Source organism: Myripristis murdjan, chromosome 5 (genome assembly GCF_902150065.1).
Source record: "Myripristis murdjan chromosome 5, fMyrMur1.1, whole genome shotgun sequence".
In the NCBI taxonomy this organism is placed as follows: Eukaryota; Metazoa; Chordata; class Actinopteri; order Holocentriformes; family Holocentridae; genus Myripristis; species Myripristis murdjan.
Window position 1 is genome coordinate 12,698,648 of NC_043984.1, and position 26,939 is coordinate 12,725,586.

Consider the following 26,939-nt stretch of genomic DNA (forward strand, 5'->3'; position numbering starts at 1 on the left):
ACCCAAATGGAGATGTTTGTAGAAAACAACATGTGTATAATTAAGGTTTAATGAGCTCTTGTCAGGGTGGAATGTGCAATTAGATTGGTAATAGAAAATTCTGCCTGATAGCTGGTGGCAAAGGCTGGATGGCTGGTTGGATGTGGAGTCAGCATGGCAGTGAGTGAATGAACGCTGAATTATTTTGAGTCCTATTGACGGAAGTAGATAGTGCTGTAGGGTACATTTACATTTAAATACATGGCAAGCCCTGCAGACACATGTTTCTCTGGGAGAGAATGTGGTGGTGCTGAACTGTGTTTTTTTTTTTTTTTTTTTTTTTTTTTTTTTGCATGCGTGCATGCATGCTTGAAAATGACTAGTCGTGTACAGTAGGATGGCGCCTTGGGAAAGCTTTTATGGCATGAAGCATTCGACAGTAAATTGTATTTTTGTCTTCATTCATTTATTTTCACTCAGTGTAATTAACAGTACATATGGTATTAGTTTTGGTTTCATGTTTCCTTCTTGAGGATGTACATTGCTTTATTTTATATAAAGATAATTAAAAATCATCAGTGTGACTATTATACGCTGTGAGCTGGTTTTAATAGGGCTGGTGGTAAGCAGGTAAACTGCTGTTTCCACACAAAATTTTCGCTCCCTGCCATTTGTTTCCAGCTCCGTGCTTTTTCCATCCCAAAGCCTTGCGCTATTTTCGAGAAGAACTCTTCCCTCAGCCCGGCCCTGTGTCTCTTTAAAAAGGCACTTGTGAGAAAAAAAGCAGGTATCCTTGCTGCTCTCTTTTTTTCTGCTCTTTTCCTCTTTTTCTGACAGTCTTTTTCTTGACTTGAGGAAATTGTGCTTGTGGGGCTGTTGGAGAAGAAGATCCACACACAAAATACTGTTTGGCTATTTCTGAATTACTTGACTACTCCCTGAAAGAGAGGGCCCTTTGTTGGCTTCCTTGGGGACTGCCCTTGAAAGGCTCCTATTGTGCGGTAGGCACTATGATATAATGCAAGTGGATTTAATAGATTTAATGGAACACACAGACATGGTTCTCAAGCCCTTATATGATGAGAACCAGCCTGCTTTAGGAGATCAGATAAAAGAACCACATCTTAAAGAAATTAAATATATGATATGTCTATGCCCCATCCTCCTATAAGTATGTTAGGCTTTTGCTTGTGTGTTTGGTCCGTGCTGAGTATAATCCCCACTGTATTCTGTGTTTCCTCAAGTATTATTCCATTGCGGCGTGTTTTGTTAACTCTTTCTGCGGCTCGTATCACTTGATTATCTATTTCTGCGTTCCACCTGAGTTGGATTGTGAGTCAAGGTTAGGCAGAGCGAGGGAGTTGAATGTCAGTGATGTGTTAGCTTTGTTTTCATTGTGTTAACAGGAGCACAATGGTACAATTGTGTGGCCATCTGAAACCCTACACCTACCCAGAGCTACGGGGGTCAGAGGTGGGGGAGATGTGTGTGCATTTAGCCTGACGAACCATGCATTTTCAAAGAACCACAAACTGAAGAGTAATCCATCCAGCATACCATCAAACCTATTCAGCTTCGCCCACTCACTCACATACCAGAGCTGCTCATCCAGAGGTCTTATAAAATATTCTCATTTTACAAACATAAATGGGGGCTACTTTGTCGTTTTTTTTTTTTTTTTTTTTTTCTGTAATCTCTGTCATTATTTTAAGGTGTTGTTGGAGGAGTGACCTGCCTCTTGAAACCCCTCAGTGTGATGGACAAGACCATAAAGCCGAGCATTAAACCTTAGATGAATGTTATATCTTAACACTGATAGAGGCAATTAAGTTCATCATAAGGGAGAGAGGGAGCGCTCCTCTCAGGGGAGTCAGTCACTTGCAAGGTTTAACATGGTCCCCAGCTAAATGCTTTATTTTATTTCTTTGCTTGGCTCACAGCTTACAGTCTAGCATGAACTGAGCTGATGCCTTTTTTTTTCTTCACACAATTTAGTCTTTCTGTCTGATCTGCCCTTTTCTGTCTGTCTTCATGTGTCTCTTCTCTATCTCTCCTCCTCTCTCTCTCTCTCTCTCTCTCTCTCCCCCTCTCCTCCCCATTTTGCCGTATTTGTCATGGTAATGTAAAAATCTCAGCTGCTCCAATTCATTTCTTGCTCTTTCAGTCGAGAAAGAAGAGCAATTCTGTTTCCCCTCACTGCTTGCTGTGTGTGTCGAGGTTTAAAGGTAATGAAGACCATATTTCATCTGCATGGAGTTATATGACTGGGCGTGGCCGGGCACGTCTGTTATGGGAAAAGAAATATTATGGAAGGTCTAACTTTGTTATCTTTATCTCAGTGGGATCACTGTGTGCGTTACTGGTCAGGATACATTGCACAAACACACACTGGCATGCACGCAACATGCACACATTAACAGTATGCTAAGTGCATGAGGCGTGCGCGGTCAACCTGTATATGTGTATGCAAAACACAGACGTTTGCACAGATAAGGAACAAATATGGATAAAATACACATAAAGCAGCAGACTGGTGCACACACATACACATACACACTTGCATATGCACAAACAGCCAACACATTCACAAATGCACCAGCACAGGCAATCCATATCTGCTTTCCAGCGCACCATCCCCCATACTCTTTGTGCTGTGGTTATGTCTGTATGTATGTGTATCTATCTACGTGTGTGCCTGCCAGCGAGTCAGTGAATGCTCTAATGACCACAGTCCTGACACAGGTATTTTGACTGCTGCCTCTTTCCATCTGCACATTGACTGACATGCGATTAGTTACGCTGGGGTGAAAAACGAGGGAGGTGCACCGCTGTAACCATGAAAGAAACTAGGAGGGAGGGTTAAGTTCTTCCCCCCTTTTTCGGTCTCCTGCCCCGTCTTTCTTTACATCTAAAACATCCCTGGACGCACTTTTGATTTGGTATTCGATACACAGAGTAAAGCACAGGGCTCACAGCCACCTTATGAGAAAAGCTTCTCATGTTCTGCAGATCAGGTCAGGTTACCAGCTTTGTAGAGTAGCATGCAGAGTAACTGCTTTATCAAGAATTCAGATTGATTTGCAGTTTGTATCTGAAAATACCTGTTCCCAGTGATTTTGTATTTAACCCTAGAATGCGCGGTATATTGAGTACCATTAGAGCTCACAACACATATTCATTTACTATGAAATGTTATGCATAGCTAGGTTACCTCTTTTTAATTAATGCATCCACTCATTTGATATTCAAGGTAATCCTGAATTATCTTGTTTTTGATGATCACAATTAATCACATTTATTTTTACTTTGTTATGTTTTGCATAAAAATAATTTTTGCATTACTTCCCCAAATTTGACAACATGGGTTCTAAAGAACCTCTATTGATTTCCAGTGTCATGCATGTCTATTGACATGAGCCAGGCACTGCTTAAGGTATAAGAAGATCCAGCACAAATTAACAAATTAAGTCCTAAAACAACTCTCTTTTTATAATTCCACTGTGTGTATTTCAAATACACATGATACACTGTGTAAATAAGACAGCTCCGGGGTTGCTGTAAGCTTTATTTTTCCCACTGTGACTGAGCTAGGCTAATGAGTCCCATAGACTTCAAGTCTTTACGTGATGCTAACACGAAATGTCACCCATATGAACCAAACCACTGGACAAACAGAGGTGAAAATGGTATCAAACATCTTGTCTCAGCCTGGGTAAGTGGAAAAAGGACTTAATGAACAGGCAGCATCCAAAATTTGGACATTATTCAAACAAACGTATTCCAACCATCATCATTAGCTGTAAAATGGGCCATGTATGAAAACAAAATTATTGTTCCAAATTTCACTAATGGCTGTGACTCCCCCTTTGTTCACGGTCTACATCATGCACGCAAGGCTTTGATCTTGTATCTGAAGTCTTAGTTTTGGGGCTTGAAACAGCACGCATCCACAGTAGTAACATGTCGGCTACAGGTGGGTCCATATGCTGGACATTAGGGCATGGTGGGTATTTGGTCATTTTGAAAGGGAGGCTTATCCTTCATAGGATGAATGAAACAGGCAGTTTTAAGATTTCCCACAATCGATGCGGGTGCCTGGGCTTTGGAAGCAGCTGTTCTGATACGCCGTGTACCAGTCAACAGTTGTTCTATAACCTCCATGCCTGTGGTGCACTTCCTGCATCAAACTGACATTGGCTTGGCTTTACACAAACACAGTGCTATTTATAGCATCTCTCTCTCTCTCTCTCTCTCTCTCTCTCTCTCTCTCTATGCCCTCTCCCATTATCTCTCTCTCTCTCTCTCCATATTATATTTGCATTTCTGCTGTGCAAACAGGAGTTTGGTGTCAAGTGTGTATCAGTTGTACAAGCTCTTCCCACATGTAGCGCTGCCTTACTTGTCCCTTCTTGGTCTCATCCATTCTCGCTGTCTCTCACATTCTCCCTGTCTCTCCTTCATTCTCTCACTCCTCTCCACATCTCCCCCCTCACCTCCCTCTCAGCGCACTGTAGCTTTCCACTTCCCTCTCACCTTCACCCTCCCCCTCCCTCCTCCCTCACCCTCTCTCTCTGTCTGTGTTTTCCTTTGCTCAATTGTTTTGCTGTAGATTTGACCGCTATGATTAATGACCTCAAAGCCTCAGAAAAGCAAACAGAGGGAGAGACAACAAACTCGCCCTTCCCTTACAAACCTCCCTTTTCTCATATGTCAACCTCTCAAATGTTCACACTGAACACATTATGACTTCTGGTAGAAAATCTACATAATATGACTCTGATTACACAAGACCAAGATGTTATGTGTGCAAAATTTCATCTGAATCCTTCAGGCAACATCAGCCACCAGACAGAGAAAGCAAATTCCCCAGGCTGCTGTTGTGAAGCAGGAGGCATTCTCGGTTCGTTTGCATGGTATAAATCCAGTCCTGAACATAAATCTCGATATGGTCAGTGCACGGTTCTGTTTTACCCTTTTTTTTCATCATTTTTAGAGGTGCTGCCGTTTCATGAACATTAGACTGAAGGCTGCAAATAAAATGAATTGCTTGCCCCGCTCCAAAGTGAGGTCAAAGGACTTTTTTTAACAGAACAGCACTCCTAGATGTGCCTGTTATTCAGTGTCTTGCTCACTTCAGAAATGTTGATGCCTGAATAACTCAAAAGTTGAATTTTTAGAAAGATCATGTTTTTACCACAGTGCTGAAAATGTGATTTTTTTTTTTTTTTATGCAAGATCAAAGATACTGATGGTGAAACTATCATCCAGCTATCCCAGACAAAGGAGGTAGAAATACTACCCCATGCTATTGCTATAAATTATAATATGCATTGGGTCAATTTGCCTGGTTAACACAGTTTTCTAATCAGCAGTAGAACACAAGGATTTGGGGTCACACGCCATTTAACTGCCATTTCATTACAGAGCATGTTTTTTTTTTTTTTTTTCTTTCATTCAAGTCAGATTAGTGAACATAAACTGGCACTGGAAGAGTGCAAACCAAGGACTAGCAAACTTGTAAGCTTTCAAGCCCTTTAAGTCAGGCACTGATTTGTTAGCCAAGGTCCCTTCCTATGTGTGCTGCACTCTGTTCTGCAGCCTTGTACACACACTTAGCTGAACTGACTACTCACTTCCCACTAGGAGGCAAGAACTAATTATTACTTTTCCACTTGATTTAGATATTGTTTATTATTCTAACCTCAATGCCTTTAGTGACATTTCCCATTGTGCAGCAGATGCACTAGCACAGACTCCAGTTTGCTCTTAGACATATAATTGTATTTTACTTTATGTTTTGCTCATTGAGATTGAGTGTGCAGGTGGGAAAATGCAAATAACCCTATTCCGAGATACCATCACATCTAGCATGATGTGATTAGAACAGCATGTAAAATCATTTTTTCGTGTGCAATAAAGAAATTGATTTCATTTTCTCTGCAGAATGCGATGGCTGTTCCTCCACCAAACTAATAGTGCTATCAGGCAGAAATCATCGCACTGGAAGTAACGGTTCCATCAGTGGCTGAATGATAACATGTGGAGATGGAATTGCGTTTTCAAATTGCATAATGTTGCGAGTTATTACCTTTGTACTGTAGTTTGTTTGGTACTCTGTTTCAAATAGGAAGATAGAAACAAACAAAAATGCATGAGCGATTTTCAGAGTTGAAGCTGCCAATTTAATTGTAAGAGTGTATTTTTCTGATTTACTTGGGGGGAAAGAGCTTTGTATTGGATGAACTATTACAAAAATGTAGTCTCGCCCTGGGACCCAGGCTCATTAAAGCATGTGGGTACTCTCATAATTTAATCCACCATAAACGATAAAAGATTTTGACCCATTTTATGCCCACCCCACAGTTTGAGAAACACCCCTACAGGCTTCAGTAGAAGTGACTGTAGGCTCATATCCATCCAGTTACTTGACCTTACAGTAGCGGCGGTAATTCATCTCAGCCACTACAGGCTGTCTTGGGGTGTGTTTTGTTTTCTCATAAACGGCTGGTGCCAAATAGTGTCAGACAGAGAGGCAGGGAAGGCCTTTGGGAGTGTGTGTGGTGTAGTGTGGTGTGAGTGTGTGTGTGTGTGTGTGTGTGTGTGTGTGTGTGTGTGTGTTTGAAGCTGCGGCCTCTGGCTGTGACCCCAGTGTTAATCACATCTACAGCCAGAACAACCACAGGCTCTATTGCCATTGCTGCTGATGCTACAGTCCCCTCTCTCTCTCTCTCTCTCTCTCTCTCTCCCTCTTCCTCTCTCTCTCTCTCTTTACACATGGCCCTCACCCGCTCCCTCTCCATTAGCTCAGGGGTACACCGTCGCCTGTCTCATGCTCTCCCCATAACCCTCCCTCAGCCCTCACTCCAGCTGGGCAGTGTGAGAGTTGAAAGTGAGGCTTGCCCTGTCTTAGTGTCTCAGCGGGTTGCTTTGGCAGACAGTGAAAGCGCTAAAGGCTAATCTGGCCTCTTGGCCTCCGTATGGCCTCGATCACTAGCTGGGTGGCTGGTCGGCTCGGGGGGTTAACCATTAGATTGGTGATTGGCTCTCTGTGCCACTGATAGGTCAGTTTGGTTCAGTGGCTGATTGGCTAAATGGGCAGAAGCCTCAGTGGCTTGTTGGTAGGTCTGGGCAACATATCAGTATTATTGCAATATTATGATAAGAGACTGGATATCATAGAAGCGATTTTATGTAAAAAAAAAAAAAAAAAAAAAAATCGTATAAAACCAATCACCAATAGCCATTTCTACAGTATTGTCTGATTGGCTGTTAGTTGGATTGGTGACTGGCTGATTTGATTTTGACTAAGTAGAAAGGTGTTAACACGACAGTTGTGCTCTCAGCATTGTGATTATCACTCTATTGTGTCTGTCCGTTCGTCACCTGGTGAAAACCTCAGAATCACACTTGTAATGTGTTGTGGAGTCACACTGACACACATACACACACGCACATACACACACACACCCACACACGCACACCACACTGGCTCAGGCTGTAGGCAAGCCGAGCTGAGGAGTGTGAGTTACACCAGCGTTGACAGGGCCTAATTATATGTGTCTCTAATGAACTGTAATTACTGACATCCACCAGAGCCATCGAGGTCTACAAGCCGAGGACTCGCAGTCATTAGGCTGCTACGTTACACTGTTTCTGTATCTCTGCAGACTGACTGTGTGACTGACTGATTATCTCTGTTCTTCTCTCTGTTATTTGTCAATCTCCCTTCTTTCTCTCGCTCTCTCTCTGTCTCTCTCTCCAGTTTGATGGTGAGAACATGTACATGAACGAAAACAACCAGGAGTTCCTCTCCCCAAACCAGGTGAGTTCAAATTCCCCCCCTGCTGGAATCACATCTGTTGTTTCCTCGTCTCTGTCCCAGCTGATTGGCGCATGAGATGCTGCGGTTCCATTTTGCATGTAAGGTAGGGCTTTCTAGGATATGCTAAAGCAGTCAGGACCTAATATCAACTAAGAGCAAGGGATTACAACTTTCCCTTGGCTCAATGTTGTTTCTTTTCTGGAAAAAACTTTATTTCTCACAGAGTTTTGTTTATTCTAATTGACTCCCAAGAGCAGAACATTTTTCATGACCCATGCAACAACAACAACAACAACAACAACAACAACAAAAAAACACTGGTAAAGAATTTTAAAATATACATTAGTTGACTGAAAAATACATCAGTCAACATTTTCCGTGTACCAAGATTCCTGCAGGACTGATGCTGTGAGTAATGGGTGTCAGAATGTGCGATAAGAACCTCTAGAAGTCCAGATTAAATGCTTTGGGCAGGAGGCAGGAAAATAGCCTGGACAGGTCGCCCGTCCATCACAGAGCGAACACATGGACATGCAAACACGCTCACACTCCAGCTGTTTTGCATGTTTTCAGAAAACTCAGCACAGAAAGGATCAGGTCCAGAAACCGAATCTTCTGTCTAGGCGGTGACAGTGCTAACCACTGATCTGCTGCACTGGTTTTAATAATTTAGTATATTTCAATAATGCAATCATCCTGTATGCAAACAGTTTTCACTTTCAGCAGAAAAAAAAAAAAAAAAAAAGTTGTTGCACTGAGTCGTTTGTGGCCTGGCTGCAAAGGATTCATTACGTTAAAATGGAAGGAAAAGAGCGGGAGTGACTGCATGCTCTTCCACAGTGCTGGCAAACCGTGCCAGAGTAATACACTGTTGCACAGCTGGTAGCGAACAACTGGGAGACCATATGGTTGTGTTTGGACAGGGGGATTTGTGGAGTTTGGGAGTAAGCCTGTCTGACATACACAGGGGAGCAGGGAATTTGTCCCTGTCAATTGCAATTATTAGAACCGACCCACAGGCTACAGTAGTTCTGTGTTTCATTTTCCTTTTTCTGTTTTGCTTATTTTTTTATGCTCTGGTTTGTTAAAACATGGGTCAGAGCCCAAAATGGGTCACAGGGCTCATTATGCTCACTATGCCCTGACAAATCAAGTTCATAAGACTGTTAACAAACATGATTGACACAAAGTGATATATAGAAATAACAATTTAGGTTGTTTTTATCTGCAAAATTCCCCAGTTAGATATGTTTCTGGCTGAAAAGGTTTAAGGACCCTTGCTTTTATCGCAGCTTTCCCCGGTTATATCCAGCATGTGTAGTTACCATTCACTGTAACTGCGTTGATTGACTGATTACAGGTTGTGCTGATGCAGATGATGTTTTTTGTCGAATTAAAGAAGGACAGATAAAACATTGCAAATGTAGCACAGAAAACAGACAGACAGAGGACAAGGTAGGGATCAAGGAAACACGAGAGAGAGAAAGGGAGAGTGAAATAGCGTGAAAGAGCGTGATGGGTTGAGAGAGGACTTTGCTTTGCTCTGTGTTGTACTTTGTTTACTCAAGATCTCCTCATATTTGACATGTGCCTTGCTCTATTCTCTGCTTCACCAAGTTCAGCCTCTCCTTCCCTCTGACAGCTGGAATCAGGGAAGGCCTTTGGGGTGGGCACACACTCCTACAACAAAACATAGAGATGGAAGAAATAGAATTCATACATTTTGCTTCCCATTACTAAGCTGTGTGTCCTGACTTTAGATGCTGCACCACCCGTAGAGCCAAGATCCTCTACTATTGCCTTTGTTTGTGTGTTTCATTGGACTGGAAATTTGACTTTTTTTTTTTTTTTTTTCTTTTTTTTTTTGCTCCATTTGATTGGCCAAACTGCATGGTATATACATCAACAAACTGTAAATGGCTTGTTTATATTTATATTGTTTGCAATCGCTGAGATGAAATGGACCCTGGAGGGATACGATAGCTGTAGCGATTATTTCCCATTAACTAGTTTTACTCTCCAAGAAACTTGGTGTAGCTTATAAAACCATGTTTTTCTCAATATACTTTAACAAAAACAAATGATACTGCCTAAAGCTTTGCATTCTCGTCTGCTTGCTGTTTTATTATGCCACTTTTGTTCTCTCTCTTTCTCTCTCCCTCTCTCTCTCTCTCGTTCTCTCTCATACTCTCCAGTGCATTGAAATGCATTTGGGTCAGTGGCTCCACCTCCGAACTGTGTGAAAGTGTTTGTCTCAGCGCTTAGCTGTCTCTTAGTTCCGTCTCACCGTGTAATCGCTCTGGTTAATCTTGCCTAACTGTATCAGTGGTTAGTAAGATGGTTGATTTGATTGATAAACTTTATCTCTTTCACAATAAGTGGTGCATCGCAGTAAAGGTGTCACACTTCAATCAAATAGCCATAATTTGTGTCATCTTTCTTCTGGTAAAGGAAAGGAGGGACATACAAGACTTAACCCTCTTTCTGTGAACTATAATATAGGCCGATGTTTGGTCAGTGTGTGTGGTGTGATCGGTGCTGACAGTTCAGCTAGTATGGGGAACTGATTGAAGGGATGTGCATCCCATGTTCCCAGGCCCTACGTTCTTTCAATGCTGTGATCCCTCAACATAAAAAGAATAATCATATCCATACTGCTGGTATTTTAATGATAATGCATAATCTGATTGTTTTTTTGTACAGTAAATAATATCCAAAATGGTGTTTATGGACAATGTACAATAAAAGTGTGTTCAAATCTGGAAGCAGCTTGTCCATTAATGGCATTTCAGATGTTATTTAAAGAACATGTACAACCGCATCATATGTTTCTATTGATGTACTAGAGGTATGGACATTAATTGTTGTATTGTTGAGAGAAAATAGGACGAGCGTAGACACTCTCCTGTGTTTTGTTTTTAAGATAGTTTACATTATATTAGCTGTAAAAGATATGCTACTGTTATTTAGCCATCTAACTAGTTAACTCTGTACAAGTTAACATGTCATAGTTAAGGAGCACACTTTTTATTCAGTGTACTGCCAGCTTGGTTTTGTCATACAGGAAGTAAAGTTAGTCTGTGACAGGATGAATTGCAATATCTGTGCTTATACTGGGACTTGTCCTCCTGGACTTTGTGTTCAGGTGTGCTTGAGGCTGTTGATGTTGCCAGATTAGACATACAGTAGCTACTGAGATTGTGAACGAGTGTGCCGGTGTTCTTCAAGCACAACTAACACACAGTGGAGTCCAGAGTAGGATTTGGCCGTGTCTGGATTATGCCCCTGTGAGCTTTGTCTACAAGGCAAGGGTATAGCTCAGTGCCTGGGCATGGACAAAACAGACCCTACGCTGTTTTGCATCGGTTGTGCTTGATATTGTGTATTGTGAGAATGAGCCTGCTGTACCATTGGGCAGCTCCGGTTGCATTTCCAAGCATTCATGGTCCCAAGAGCCGCGACCACAGTCCAAGGCCGGACATTGAGTTTGAACCTGCTGACATTAGTAACGTAAGGCTCGCCATTCCAGATAACATTTGCAGATGACTACATGCATTGTGACCACAGCTGTTTCACACCATAGCCGCTGCTCGGGCTGGAAATTACGTAACAAGCAAGATATCGCAGCGAGATTTTTTTTCTATCCATACTGCCTCACAATACAATGGGTGCATATGTTTTTGCTATTGGTGGCAAAAATCCGGGCAATGTTTGTGCAGTGCCCTACATAAAGAACTCTGTAGGACACGGGCATGGCCATGTTGGGTTAATCTGACCTAGTAACCACGGTATCAGTTGAGTTGCTTAGATGGATATGTCGTTGTGATGAGTCATCAGGAAACTGGGTCAGTTCTATTGTCATATTGATGTTCCCATGAGCGCTGGAGCCCGACCCAGGGTAGTTCTCTGTAATGTTTCTTCTTCTGGCTTCTCTCTCTCTCCCTGTCTGTCTGATTATCTATCCATCTATATGTCTGTCGGTCTGTCTGTCTATCTATCCATCTATCTGTCTGTTTTTCTGTCTGTGTGTCAATCTAACAGAGATTACATGACAAGGTTACAGACCTTGGTCATGGCATCAACAAGCTCATTGTCTGCCCCTGTGGTCAGTGACTATTGTCGTGGCAACAGTGTACAAAAGAGTAGCCAACAACAAGAGGGTCTCGCTTGGTCGGGTGTCTTCCCAGAGGATTGATCCGACCCACAGCAGCCTGAGAAAGACGTGGCAGGAGTTGCGGCTTAGTGGAGAGCTGTTGTTCATTGTTAAGGAAAAAGGGTAGTCAAGGTCTTGGTAGACCCTCACCTGAAGTAAGAGTCTCTCGTGTAATACTGAACGGAACCAAGCGAAGCGATCAAAGATAATGCACTGCAGAGATACCTTCTCATAGCTCCGCGCCAAAGTGAAAGAAACTGTATACTTCATCAGCACTTTACCTTGACAATGCTTCGCTTTGATGTCTTTCTCCCTGACTTATGAATTCATTTAGCAGAATTGCTGTTTGAGAGAAATATGTCACAGAAAAAGACCGCGAGGGGGAAAGAGAGGGGGTTGAGAGAGAGAGAGAGAGAGAGAAAGAGAGAGAGAGAGAAAGAGAGAGAGGGAGAGATGGAGAAACTGCACAAGGGAATAATTCGGCTAATGGAGTGACTGTTTGGATATTCAGCAGAAGTAGGAGCGGAGATTATGATCTTGCAATTAGCGTAACAAGGTTTTATTGATTGGCTGCTGGTGTAGCTTCGTTGCTGCCAAGATGCTGTATGTGGTTTTAACATGCACACACCGTGTGTGTAGCCTAGCCAGTCCCACCACTACTACAGCAGAATATAGTTCAGTACCACCACCGGGCTGTGGCCGTTCCCAGAGCATCAAAGCTAAAATATTATGGATTGCTGAGTTTGAGGGTGTGTTTGAATGCCTGATGATAAAATGGAATACATTTGCATTTTCTGCTCACTTGTTAGTTAATGCATTGCCCTCCTTCGCCTTTGAGTGAGTGCAGGTATGAAAAGGCAGCTTCTGGTAATGAGTGATTTGAAAGTTTGCCTGCCTGTTTTACATGGTGGGAGTTAAAGTGATTTTTTTTTTTTTTTTTTTTTTTAACGACAAGCCTAATGCTATTTCTCATCTCTGTCAGGTTTTCTTTTTTTTTGTAATTTATGGCTGGCAAAGATTATGCCAGTCCCTCGTGTCTTGTAATTGTAATTAGTGAGGTGTTTTAGTGCCAAAAGTAGAGCGATGAGACAGAGGAGGGGACGCAGGTTGTTAGAATAGTATTTTGACATGGCAGCATCTCAAAATGAGACCTTCAGTACTTTTCTTATACTCTTTTTTAGTCTCCATATATGTTACGATTGCCAGATTCTCTGATGTAAGCATCCTGTAACAGACCTGAACAGAGGTCTATCACACAGCTTTAGTGACTAAACTTCACCTCCACTCTGATAAATATGATTAAGTCCTCCCCTGCGCCTCTCCTCTTTCCCCCACATGTTTCTGATGAACCATTGTAGAACATGATCCTCTCCTCTCTTATGTCCAACCCTGGACAGATCTATCACCTCGTCCCTCTGTGCTCTGAATTAAAGGCCCATTCCACCTTTCCAGTTGGGATGAGTAATTCTCTCGTTTGGCAGCGGCCCAAAACCCAGCCAGTCTGTCTGGAACCTCGGCGGAGCCTGATTGGTCAGGTTCAGTTGTGTGTGACTGACAGGAAGCCTGCTGATTGGGGGAGACGCTATCGTAGGATCGTTGCACTGATTAAAGCCTCACGCCGGCATTTTGTAAACTCCCGCCGTTCGGGGTCCCCGCACTAGCGCCCTGGCCCTGCTGGTCTGAATTACAGCTCGGCCGCATTAGCCTGATTTACAGCTTCCTCCCGCTGTTTAGATTGGAGCTGGGGACCAGAGTGGCAGGCCGAAAACCTCCTCCCCTACACTTCCGCCTGCCCCCTTTTTCTATAACTTTCTCTCTCGTCTGCTTCCTTGCTCTCCCTCTTCTCGTCCCCCTAGTTTCCTCGTCCCTCTTCCCCCTGATTTTCCTCTTACCCTTGCATGTCTCCCCTTCTTCACCACCCCACCTGGACTACCTCACACGTGGCTTCCTGTCTCTCGCGCTTCTTTTTCCACCTCCACCTACCTTCCCACCCAACTCCCCACCCATCCCTACTTCTAAAATGCCCCCCCCCACTCCCACCCCACAATCAGCTTGCTGCCACCAACAACATCCCTTCACCTTCCCCGCATCCCCCCCCCTCACTCTCACTCTCTCTCTCTCACTCTCTCACTCCCTCACTCCATCTTTTGTGAAAATGAAAACAAAGAGCGGTCTGCCAAAATATTTCTATAGCCGTTCGCTGACGAAGCAGGGAGCGGAGACAAAGCGAAAAGATGTGCAGGCATATTTGTTGCGGCAGCAGAAAGATGGAAAGCTCTCTCCCCGTAGCCTTTTTACAGTTATTTGGAAAGTGCCCCCCTCCTCCTCCTCCTCCTCCTCCTCTCCGTCAGCCTCTCTTGCCCCATTTAAAAGCCCTCTGTTTGAATTACTCAACTGACATGGCACCACAAATAAATGCACAGCTGTATATTTGTGTAAGGGCCTCACTTTGCCAAGCTGTCCATCTCCCTGTTGCCCCAGGTGATCAGATGAAACTAATGGCGACCTTAATGTGTTTGTGTAGGCCTTTCACCCCACTGGTTAGAATGATGAGAGACCAAACACTCACCCTTGCATTAGATCATATGCCAGAATATTATGAAAGGCATGAATTGGCGAATTTATGCTTGGCCTTTTTATAACCACAGAGATTTTCTATTGCTTTTAAAAATGAAATGTACTTACAAACTTTGCCTCCAACTGATTTTCCCTCATGGTTGAGAAACAGCCAAGGGTTATTACAGAGGAAAATGGTCTATTGAACCAAGAGTCATTAGGAAAAATGCTTTGAGTTAATTATTGATGCAGCATCTTGTAGTTATGAAAAAAAAAAGTCCTTAAAGGCACATACAAGTGTTTTTGCATGTTTTAGCCCATTTACTACAAATCCCATACAGTACTTTAAACCCTTACACTGCTACTGACCAATTGCCAAATATTGTCCTACTGATGAGTATAAGAATAAGTACAGTATCGTATGCTTTGGAAAATGGTCAATAATAATATGAAGCCTGCCTGCAGTGTAGTAAATAGCCTAATAAAATGCAAAACATCTGTATGGTCCTTTAAGGTGACATTAGTCCATGTTGGCTTATTTCAAGTGTTTAGAGAGAGCTGAATTACGGGAATATGTTGTTTATCTATTCATTCATTAATTAATTTGTTTATTTATTTATAGCTAGGGTATAGGTATAAAACCAAGCTAAAGTAGTGTTTGGCATTAACCTGCAAGAAGCGCAAGATGGGCGGAGATTGCCACCCAAGACATTGCAGTGAATCACAGGAAAGAACATGCAAGTCAATCCATCGCTAATTTCTGGGTTTGACAACTATTTGAATTGTCCAGATGCAGCAAACCCCATCCATCTGGTACTCAAAGCCAGTTGAATCAAAAACTATAAATCACATGTAAGTAGTGTTTGCTTCAGACGTGCTTTGTACATGGTGACATTTAACCGTGCCCGTTAGTATTTTACTCTGCCTGACTTCTCACTGGTGGATATTAAGCCACAATGGGGGACCTTTTGTGGCATATTGAGAGCACCTACTGTAATATATAGGATGCTTTTGTGTTTTATCAAGTATGAGTTGTAGTGCAGGGCTCTAGTGAGAGATAGGGAGCTTCATTGACACTGGAGAGCTGTCTCCTCCACTTCCCTCCACTCCCAGCCAGCCTGTCATTAACAATGGCACCAAGAGTACGAGGGCCCAGATGTTGGTCTCCTGCTCACACCAGCTGTGCCAGCCTCCGATACACAGCCTCATTGACTCTGAACCAGGGTGGGGAGGCACTTAAGAACATACTGACACCACACAAACATATACAAACAAGCACACACACACACACACACACACACGCACACATACACACCATGCAGTCACTGTGTCTGTGAGCTTTTGTTCCATGTTAACTTGCAAATAGATTCATGGGCACCAAACAAAACACGCATAAAGGCATGCAAGAGCTGTTCCACTCAGCCCTGTGCAGGCAGAATTGCAAGAGTGCCATGCATGCATACATGGGTAAATAGTCAGACAGCCAAACACAAATGCAGGAACACACACACACACACACACACACACACACACACACACTCACACTCACACTCACGCAAGCTCACATGCACAGTACCCCCCACTCTCCTAGTGTAAAGCAGAGTTATTTGTGGGTGACAGGATCCTAACAATTCTCAGAATAATGCACGTTTGTTTGGATGACTGCGCCATCAGCGCTCCTATTGTTATTTTGAACATTGTTTGAGTGAATCGGTACAGATCCACCAACGTTTTATTGTGTTTTTTATTTGTCCATTTACTTATTCTTATGACAATAATTAGCTTTGTCATTCAAACATAGTAGCGCCGTTGTCCACATGCCAATAATGATTTTGACAATGAGCACAGAAAAACAGATAACCAAACAGTCATAAAATAAACAGTTGACTGTCTGCTGTTCTCTGGCCTCGTCTAGTCTCTGGGTGACATCTGTGTGGTCGTAACTCAGCCATAGCCGTGGCTGCTGTTAAGCCTTGCAGAACAGACAGTGGAGCACCAATGAGCAAAGTTAAAAAGCATTCCCTCTGCAGGAGACATGGCTGCTCCGTATAAGAAGAGACAGAGGGGATTCTGGAAATAATGTGTCCGCCTATGTAACATTGTAATTCTAGATTCACCCTGTCAGGCAATAAGTTTGATTATGGTCCTCATTTGAAATGTTGGATTCATCTCTTCCCCTGCGCCCCCCGGTCTCCCTCTCCATTTTCTTCTCCATCCTCCCTCCTTCTCATCTCCCCTCTCTCCTCCTCCCCAGTCACCCACAACAGTATCAAAGTCGGCATCACAATCACTCTAGATGACTGTTGGGGAAACCTGAGAGATCTTGTGCTGCCATGGTTTGTTTTCCAACCGCATTAGCGGAGATCATGGTCAAGCTCGCTCCGCTGACACTGTGCGGCATCTGCATATCATTACTACAGCAAGGTCCTGAACTCTGTCCATGCTCACATCACAGCCCAGCAGGGGAAGAAATACAGGCATGTGCACCGAACACTAGCTCAACTAAAGTACATTATTATGCCCTTTAAAAAAAAAAAAAAAAATACTACAACAACAAACAAAATACTAATTAAGTGGAATTATTGGCACTTTTTGGATTTTTCTGACATTTTTCATCAGTCAATCAATCAATCATTCAGACATTTTACATAGCACTTTTTTTTTTTATAAAAATGTATTTTATAATAATAAAATAAAAATAAAATACCCCCCCACCACCACCACCACACACACACACACACACACACACACATACAAGTTATTTGGGCATTCTATTCTAGTCTGTTCTATTCTATTCTATTCTATTCTATTCTATTCTATTCTATTCTATTCCATTCTATTCTATTCTATTCTATCCTATTCTATTATTTTCTATGTTACCAGCCTCATATGGGAGGTATTTGAATGTTGTTTGGGTTCCAGTTGACTGTACAGCAATAATGACCTAGTTGTTGTCGATGACAGCGGCAGCAATACCTCTCCACGGACCTCCTCTCTAGCCAAAATCAAGTGTTATTAGAGAGAGAAAGAGAGAGAGAGAGAGAGAGAGAGAGAGAGAGAGGATGGGTGAGTGAGTGAAGCATGTGCAGTGAAACAGATAAATTAACAGGGATAGAAAAAATAAGAGAAAAATAATAATAAAAAATCATTAGACACAGCTGCCAGAGAGGGAGATGGAGAGAAACAGAGGTAAGGGGAGGTTGTGTTTATTATTTGATAAAGTCTCCCTTGTAACCTCAGCATGTTGTGCAATAGGCTCTCCTTCAACTCTGCAGCGTGCCACTTCAAATTAGTCGCTTGTGGAGAGGGCCTGCCCCATTTCTGCAAAATGCATTAGTACGCCACTCAGAGCTCATACAGCCCAGGGTTAAACACAAATTATATCATTTCTGTCATCCAATCAAATAACACTGACCTCTTGACCTGCGAGATGAGTCAAACGCATAATGAAATATGACGTGGCACAAAAGCTCTGATTCTAATCTGGTCTGACACACGATCAGATGAGGATGACCTCCTGACCTTGACTGAGGAGTGAGACGTGCACTGGGAACAGGATCCACAAGGGAGAGAACGGAAGGAGGCACATAAAAGAAGTGGAGGGAATATATATGCAATTAGAGAGGTTGGTTTTAGTCAATGGGAGGTTAGTTAGTAATCAGCTCAGTAGCTGGGGTGAATGGGGCCATCTGCGTCTTTGGACTTTGACAGTTGGGGCTCGCTTCATTTATCCTCTCTATTCTGTGTCAGCCCCCATATTTTCCCAGCTTTTATGATAAATAAAAATCATTTTGCGATTGTCACACAGGGGCGTCGTTTCATCGTGAATAGCTGTGGCCGCCATTTGTGAAAATGCTAGCTGGATTCTTGTTTCCTCGAAGGAGCGTGCCTTTGACATTGTGTGTTTTTTGGGCTAGTGCCGTGCGATGCTTCCCCCCACCTCCATCCTAACCCTTGCTGTGTTCCTCCCTGCCTCACGATCCCCCCACCACCACCACCACCACCTTCTTTTCTTCCCACCCCTTCCCTTCCCTTCCCTTCCCTTCCCATTCATTCACCGGACAGAAACCGAGAGAGAGAGCACAGCGGTTTAACATCCCCATCCCCTTCCTCATTGCCCCCACTGCCACCGCCACCCGTTCACGATTTCCAAACAGCAACATAGTGACAGATAAATAATGCAGCCGGGCTGTTTTAGAGGGAGATGAGATGGGTCGAGACCACGGGGATTGGGGGTGAGGAGGGGAGGGTGGGTGGAGGGATCAGGGTCCAGGGAGCAGAGCTGTAAGGCTCGGCGAGGGACGCGGCAGGCAGGGGCTGGGGCAGCTGAGAGAAGAAGAAGAGAACAGAGGTGTAGGGTAGCTGTAACCGGATCTTCACCCCGGTCCCCCTCCTTCTCTGTGTGCCCTGCCAGAGAGGGCTTTGTGGCGTGTTGATATCCCTGACATGATATTGTAGCAGAGGAACAGCTATGGCTTTAATTATGCCCGAGTTAGGAGAGATGGATGGATAGAGAGAGAGAGAGTCAGAGGGAGAGAAAGAGCATCAGAAACAAAGAGGCCAATAAACAGCAACAGAGGTTAGAATAATTCATACTGTTAAGACGAAGCATTTGAAAGTGAGTGATCTTTGCAGCCCGACAGCCGCTATTTGCGTTCGCTGTGTTACATTAAAATGGACCTCTCCGTACGCTAGTAAACAGGATCATTCATAAGTATACAGTATAATCTTTCTTTGGGAGAGGGATGGCAGAGTGAATGAAAATGGATGATGCTCTCAAATTCTTCCCAAAGATAAATCCCCCATTTTCCTTGCAAACCGGACTGCGTGGAAATGAGAGATAACGCGGCCTGACTTTGTCTCTCTGTGCAGGGCGCTGCATGCCGGAGATGGGAAGGTGGTGGAAAGAGAGAATGTCGGAGGTGATGGAAGTGGTAGTGTGTGGGGGGATTTTAAGCATAAATCACGTTGTGACAAAGCCCTCCAATAGTCAGATAAGTGCACATTAGTGGTAAGGCTGATCTGTCATCGTCTCTCCCCGAGCTGTCGGTCCCGCCCTCTCCCTGAAACAAACGCTGACTTGGGAAGACTCCAAACTCTCTCAAAACGTTTTCATCTGTGTGGCACACAACATACTTTTGCACTTATTGCTGTATTTAATGTCTAGTTAGGTGATTTTAAAGATAAAATTATCACACTATCCAGGTCAAGGGAGATGCTTATCCAAATAACATGTTTAAATAATAACATTGTTGATAATCCTCTTAGCAAATGGCTTAGTGAGAATCTCAAATGAAGACACATGCAGATAAAACTCCATTAGGCCAGGATCATTTAGTGTTTTGCATATACTAATAGACATGCAACTATGTGTGGAGTGTATTTGACAGCAGAACATTTCCTCAGTTTGAATTTTACAGTGTTTATGTGCAACTTATGATAGGTGATGGCCTCAATGCAGACTCTCACTTTAAAGAGGCATCATAACAATAATCTAATAACTAGCAGAATGTACAGATAATGAGCCATTAGCTACAGTCGATATCATCTCCAGAAGGCCTTGAACGCTCAGGCAGTGTTACAGAGAGAGAGAGGGAGAGGGAGAGACAGAGAGGGAGGGAGAGAGAGAGAGAGAGAGAAAGAGAGAGAGGCAGACAGAGAGAGAGAGAGAGAGAGAGAGAGAGAGATCCATGCCAAAAAACGACAAGCTGGAAAGCTCCCCAATCAATGTTATTTTCTCTCTCAGTCCCAGACCAACTGTCTATTCATCTGTTTCTTTCAAATGAAAGGTGTGCTGGAATGTAACACTTACAGTCTCGAGATCTGTCTCTTAATTAAAATGTTACAGATTGTGTTCCACTTACTGTGCCGACTGAACATACTGTATATTGGAAATAATATTCCCTATAGTGTGTGGGATTGATCAAAGCAGAAAAAAAAGGTTGTTTCACTGAGAAAATACAAACGTGTAATGGAAGTTCCAGCAGCAGGAGGACTGAAAGTAAGGCATCGACAAGCACCATATAGGAAAAGAAGAGGAGGCCTTTTGTTTAAAAAGCCAATTCCATACTAGGACATATGTGGGTCTATATGATCCATCAAATGCATGGCCTTTGTTTGGATTGTACTTTTAAAGGAGGAAAGAGTATACATTAGCCTGAGTGTACATTTGGTGCTGTACGTGCAATCTCATTCTGAATAGAGGCATATGAATAATTTATCTTGCAACAATCCAACTGGGAATGTCCTTGGTATTTACATTTTATCATCAAGGGCATTGGATGAGCCTTCACAGCAATCTAACACATGACACAGCCTCAGTCCTCAGTCCCTTGCACAATCAGAAGCAACTGATGGGGAATGGGAAAATGTTTCTCCACAGTGGACATATATTTATACACTGAGAAAACAAAAGGTTGATGAACGTGCCCCAGCTAGGTGATGACTAAGCACGGCACCGCGTGTTTGTGCTGGGCTCTTTGGCTGGCCGAGAGGAACATCTCTGCAAAACTAGACCCAACCTCGGTGCAGCACGGTGAGAGATGACAACGATGCAAAAAGGCTCCCAAAGGACGCGTAAGAGGGACTCACTTCACACAATGCCTCCAGTGTTTACAGCAGACAATTTAGTTTCCTTCCAACAATTATGAGGGAAATTGAATCTCAGGAAATGTTCGTTTTCTTGTCCATTAGACCAAACAATAACACTGTCCCCAAAGGTTTACAAAAACATATGTCTTCAAAGGATGGTCCAGAAAATTAATATCCACTGGTTTGCCGACAATGTCAGGACAAAGTAAATCAAATCGAAGCAATTACAGGTTTTTCTTTGTCATTCGGCTTAACGTACAGGCAGATGAAAGCATGCTCTGTCTACTTTTGTCCTTTGCAATAATAAATTGGTAACATCCTCAGTTGTGGTGAAACTTAACCCGGGTGTTTTACAGTTCAGGTTATTGTTGTTTAATGAATTTCCTGTCATCTGGAATTGTGCTTGCTGCCTCAGATTATTATATATTTAAAACACATTAGATAATTTATTAATTTTGCTAAAAGCTGTAGATCTCTGGTCATTGAATACAAATCCATTGTCCCTTGCAGTGTACTTAAGGTATTCATACTTGTAAACAGGGCTGAGAGAAAGAAAAGAAAAAAAAATAGTGCCTTGTATCCTTTCTCCTTTATCCCATCTCTCCATGCCCCTTATTTTCTAAAAGTATCTGTTTGAGAGATAAATGACCACTCTGCTGCCGAGGATGACAGCCTACACAAAGATGATATTGAATTGATTTCTGAAATGTTGCAGAACTGACTGTTTGATGTATACCGCTAGACATGAATCATAAAAATTCTATTAAAAAACCCTTGAATGGCTGACACCGGAATATTATTTGTGATGATTAATTTGACTCAGTCATTACAATGGGAGTCAAGTTGGATCGTCTCAGACAAAATTGCTTTTCATTCCCCGTTGAATTTCCCAGCTATTTTTCTTTTCTTCTTGCTCTCTGTAAAACTCTGTAGAATCACGGACCTTTTTTTTTTTTTCTTTTTTCGCATGAATAGCGATCTGACCGGACTTACTGTGTTGCAGTGCAAATGCACTGCAAAGGCAGAGGTTGTAGGCCACGCTTTTTGTTGTTGTTGTTGTTGTTGTTTAAATCACAGAACATTTAAAGAGTTTTATTCCAAAAGGTGATATACATTTGGAAAAAAAATTACCTGTGCTCTTAAAATAATTTAAATTAAAGCAATTTTACTGCTTCATGTGGAATTGTGGAAGTCCACGGCAAAAAAAAAAAAAAAAAAAAAAAACAGACAGGCTCTTCTATATTTTGTCCCCCATACTCTGTTTTGGTTAATGTTTTTTTTTTTTGTTTTGTTTTGTTTTGTTTTGTTTTTTTCCAAAATGCTACGTCTGCTGCAGTTTTTTGGAAGCTTAATTAATCAATTAACCTGTTAATCTGTGCCTGTGAACATAAACACTATCAAAGCTTTTTATACAGTATAGATATATATGAGATGTGGAAGAGGGTTTCATTGAAGGCTCTAATCCTAAAACATTAAGTAATGAGAGGCTGGCAGGCAGCACAAAACTGGTCTCAAACTTAGTGTGTATTGACCTAGTGTTATACTAGAGATAACCCCATGAAAAATAGATGACAAAGTACAGGAAATAGCCTCAATCTAAATAGTAAGTCAATGGATAATCATTTATCATTAACATTACTCAGTCAGATTCTCAATGGTGATTAATCAATCATCGATTAATCATTAACATCCCTGCTTTGGACTGGAGCTCCTAAATTGGAGAATATTTTTGCCATGTTCAGACACTGCCAGTACATTTTTAAGGTTATATTGACTTTAGTCTGTGTTCTTTTATCCAAGTGTGCTGTTCCAGGTTTCCGTCAGTGGATCCAAGGACAATTGAAGAACAGTTTTTTTTTTTTCTAATAATTCACCCACTAATTAGAAGAATGTTAGTTGGTACAGCTCTCAGGTGAAGGGTCCTCTGCCACTTGACAAATGTTGATTTAGGAGTCCTCAGCATAAAAATGAGAACACCTGGGCTACAGATTGCCATATGGAGGTTATTTGAATATGCAAAGGGATACATTTTTTTTTTTTTTTTAATCTGTTTGAAACTCAGACCATGCAGGATAAGGCAGGTATCATTCTCTGGTTTCAGAGCGTGTACTCATGCAGTACATGTTGTAGTGTCACATATAAAACCGCCATGACTTAGAGCTTCAATTTACTCTGGTCGTATACACCGCTTCCTTGAACTTCATGCTCAGTTCTCTCTCTCCCTCTCCCTCCTACCAGAGCTACACAGGTCAGCCTGGTGGCGGCGGGGGAGGAGGCGGAGGCGGTGGCACTGCCAGTGGAAATGGAGCCGGGGACGAAGACTACGAGATCCCCCCCATCACCCCACCCAACCACCCCGAGCCCCCTCTTCTTCACCTGATGGAGCACGACTCCACAGGCTACCTCTGCCACTCGCTGCCACACAATGGACTCATCAACCCGTACTCCTACCCAGAGCTGCCTGCACTCATGATGTCTAACATGCTGGCACAGGACAGCCACCTCCTTTCCAGCCAAATGCCCTCGGTGAGTAACATGGTCTGGGCTGTCAGTGTCCCAAAGAAGCCTCGTATCTCTGAAAAGTTCATGTTCAAGGAGCTGAGAAAAACAAGTGGATACTCTCGCTGATGACCATAAATGGTTTGACATTTTGCTAGTGTATTATCTAAAGACAGTTTCAGCTATTGATTACCGTTAAAAAAAAGGCAAATCTGGAGGCAAGAGGTTTCTGCAAGACATTGATTAGTTGCTGCAGAGGATAATGGGTTTGAATGGACCTCAAAAGGTGACAAAAAAGAAAAAAACGTAATGCATGGCCATGATTTGAGTAAAGCATTTGCATGAGTTACTAAAGTGCAAAGTATATCCACATAATATGGAGAGCATGGCTACAATAGAGAAAAAAAAATCATAACTGTTATCTCTGTGCTGAGCTGACTTGAAACTAATATTGCTATCATTTCCTATATTTGAAGATTTAGAGATGGCAGGTATTCTCAACTTGGGCCTTCTTTTCCTAATTTTGCAGCCATGATAATTGTTTGTGTTCAAAATACCATCACTTAGTTTACTTCAGAGCTTTATGTTGCTTGAATTTGTCAGGAGCGCTGCTCCCCAATGCACACTGGAGGGCCTGAGAAAGCTCCAGCAATTGAACCAAAAAAAAATCCACAATTCCCAGCTTCTCCAGCCCAAATGAACACCTATTGTAGGTCATTTGCTCCTACCCTCTAATACAATTTGCAGGAGCTTTTCCGAAATTTGTGCCTCTACCGCTGGCAGGAGATACACACCTCGAGCCGTAGTACACGTATGTGCCAAACGGTCGCAGTTTGGTTCAGTTCAGCAAAACTACATGGTTCAGTTTAGGAAAAAGCAAGGTTTAAGGTTAGGGTAAGGTAAAGGGTTAGTCATCATGGTGACAATAATAAATGTATAGAAACAAACACCAGTTTCACTTCACATGGGAACCAAAGACTGGTCTGAAAGTCTGATGTTTTGTGCACCCCTCCACCAACCCAGCCTGCTCTGTATGAAGACGTTGCTGTACCATGTCACATCCTGACTTCCTCCTGTCTGCCCCCAGCCTGTATGCACTTAACTTTAAAAGATAACTGTAGGTTGTAATAAGCTGCTTGTACAAATGAATTATGAGGTAATTTTTGGGAGGCAGGACAATCTCCATGAACCGTCCTACTGCAACAGAGCATGCCTACATCATATTTCCAACTATCCATTGCTTTATACTTGCTCTAATTGTGATATTAGAAGTACAGTTAGAGGTTATTTTAACTAGCCTGAATGAAAGTGGGATGTGTTGTTTTTTTGAAGGCTCTGATAACTTCCACATTACATCGTGAATTGCAGAAGTGTATCATCAAATCACAGTAAACACAGAAGAGAATCCTCTGATGTGTATTAAAATCTAAATTATCACATACATTCACACCATCACATTCAACCGTGCTTTTGTGAGACAGTGAGAAATATCTGTTGAAGTTTCTTTATAGTTAATTGCTGAATATTTAAAAAAAGAACGTGTAATATGTGTTGAAAGGATTTGTGTATTAATGGAATTTTTCTTTACCTTAATGGTTCCCATGCTTAGCAGTGTGTGCACGTGCTTTACTCAATCATGGCCATATAATTTTAAAAAAAAAGTGTTTCCACTGTCACCTGGTGAGCTCCAGAGTTTGACATGATCTTGTTTTGAATAGTACTTTTTATGCTTTTGTACAGTGTCATATACCATGGAATGCACTTCAGGGCAAAAAGCTGCTGCCCAGTCACACATGGGTATGCACATTCACTTAACGGATATTGTGCAAATAACAAATTACAGTGCAAATACATTACAGATACAAATATAAAGGTGCAGCATTATTCAGAAAAAAATTATTTGCGCTGAATAATGCGTTGGGTCTGTCATAGACCTACCGTGGGAAATTCAGAATATTTTATTTTTCACTGAGTTTTCAGGCTTCTTGGATATAAAATATCTGAAAGAGATACACTCTCATCTTCATAATACAAAACACTGCAGAAGCTTATTACATAAATACAATATCAAGACACTGAAGACGCTAAAAAAAAAACAAACAAACAAAAAACAAAGCGGGGTTGAAGGAGGGATATCAGTGGTAGTTCAGTGGCTGCCATGTCAGCTCTGATGCACTGAGAAAAGGATTGTGGGTAAATCCATCAGCATCATATCTGTCTAGAGCACTTGCATTGGTCAATCTGTCAAGCCTTCCAACATGAATGCACGCTGATTACTCCCTCAGCTCCACACAAAACTACTCCACTACAAATTAGCATCTCCAAACCATAATTACATTCATGAGAAATGCGGGGAAATAGAGCTGGTTTCCATAATGTCTGGTGTTTGAAGGTTTTTCCATCAGAAAACAGATGATATACTGTACTGTATGTGAAGCTCATGTGTTAAACATAATATATAGGCTGCAACAAGCCAAGGCTCCATATTTAGCGCTCTCATTTTATGATTTAAATACACATGGCAAGAGAAAGAAAGGGCAGTTTAACGAGGAGAAGAAATAATTTGTAGTTTTGAAGCTGAGGCACAGCACATGGACCCGGAGCTCAAAGTTATGCTGGCTTTATCTTGTGCTACTCAAAGACACAAGCGAAATTGTAAATATCGTAGTGCAGGTGCACAAATTGGTGTAAGTTTTTAACATTTGCATATGTTAGATAGTGTTTGGTATTTTGTTAAAAGCTTCCTTCTGAAATGTGGGCAAGTGTTAATGTTTTTTTTTTTGTTTTTTTGACATCAGTGTGTTTTGAGTGCAAAGCTCTCCTCTGAGTAGGAGATCTCAGCAGGATTCATCTGGACAAAGGCAGAATGTGTTTTTTAACGACATATGTGTAGCAATATATGACATATACAAGGAGTTTTCTGTCCAGACAGAGCTTGGAGGTCACAGTTTCTTATCTCACCAGAAAGAAAGATGCAGCACTGATATTGACAGAGGTATCATTAACATTAAAGTATTCAGTAGTTAAAGTATACATTATAATGTACTGTACAGTATGGAGGTAATAATCATAATACAGTACATGTTTTTCTCAGTTTCTGCCCCTGAGAAATCAGCAGAAAGGGCTATAGTCAGCAGTGTATCTAGTACATTTTATTGAAAGGAAAACAACATTTATCCATAGGCACATCTATGGATACATATCAAAATCAAGCAGTATATTATAATTCTTATTATAAACAAAAGAGATAAGGATAAATAACTGTATTACAGCATTGCCAAAACACGGCTTGATAAAGATCTGAAATATATAGCACTGGAATATTCCCTTAGGTATTGG

At 42.1% G+C, this 26,939-nt stretch overlaps 1 protein-coding gene across 1 annotated transcript in view; it reads left to right on the forward strand.

The window, feature by feature from the left end:
- The window catches only part of LOC115359914 (TOX high mobility group box family member 2), a 98,340-nt gene that overhangs the window by 44,451 nt on the left and 26,950 nt on the right, over positions 1-26,939 (forward strand). The window contains 2 exon segments of the mRNA XM_074933715.1: positions 7,742-7,801; positions 23,340-23,627. Coding sequence (XP_074789816.1) covers positions 7,742-7,801; positions 23,340-23,627 — 348 coding nt within the window.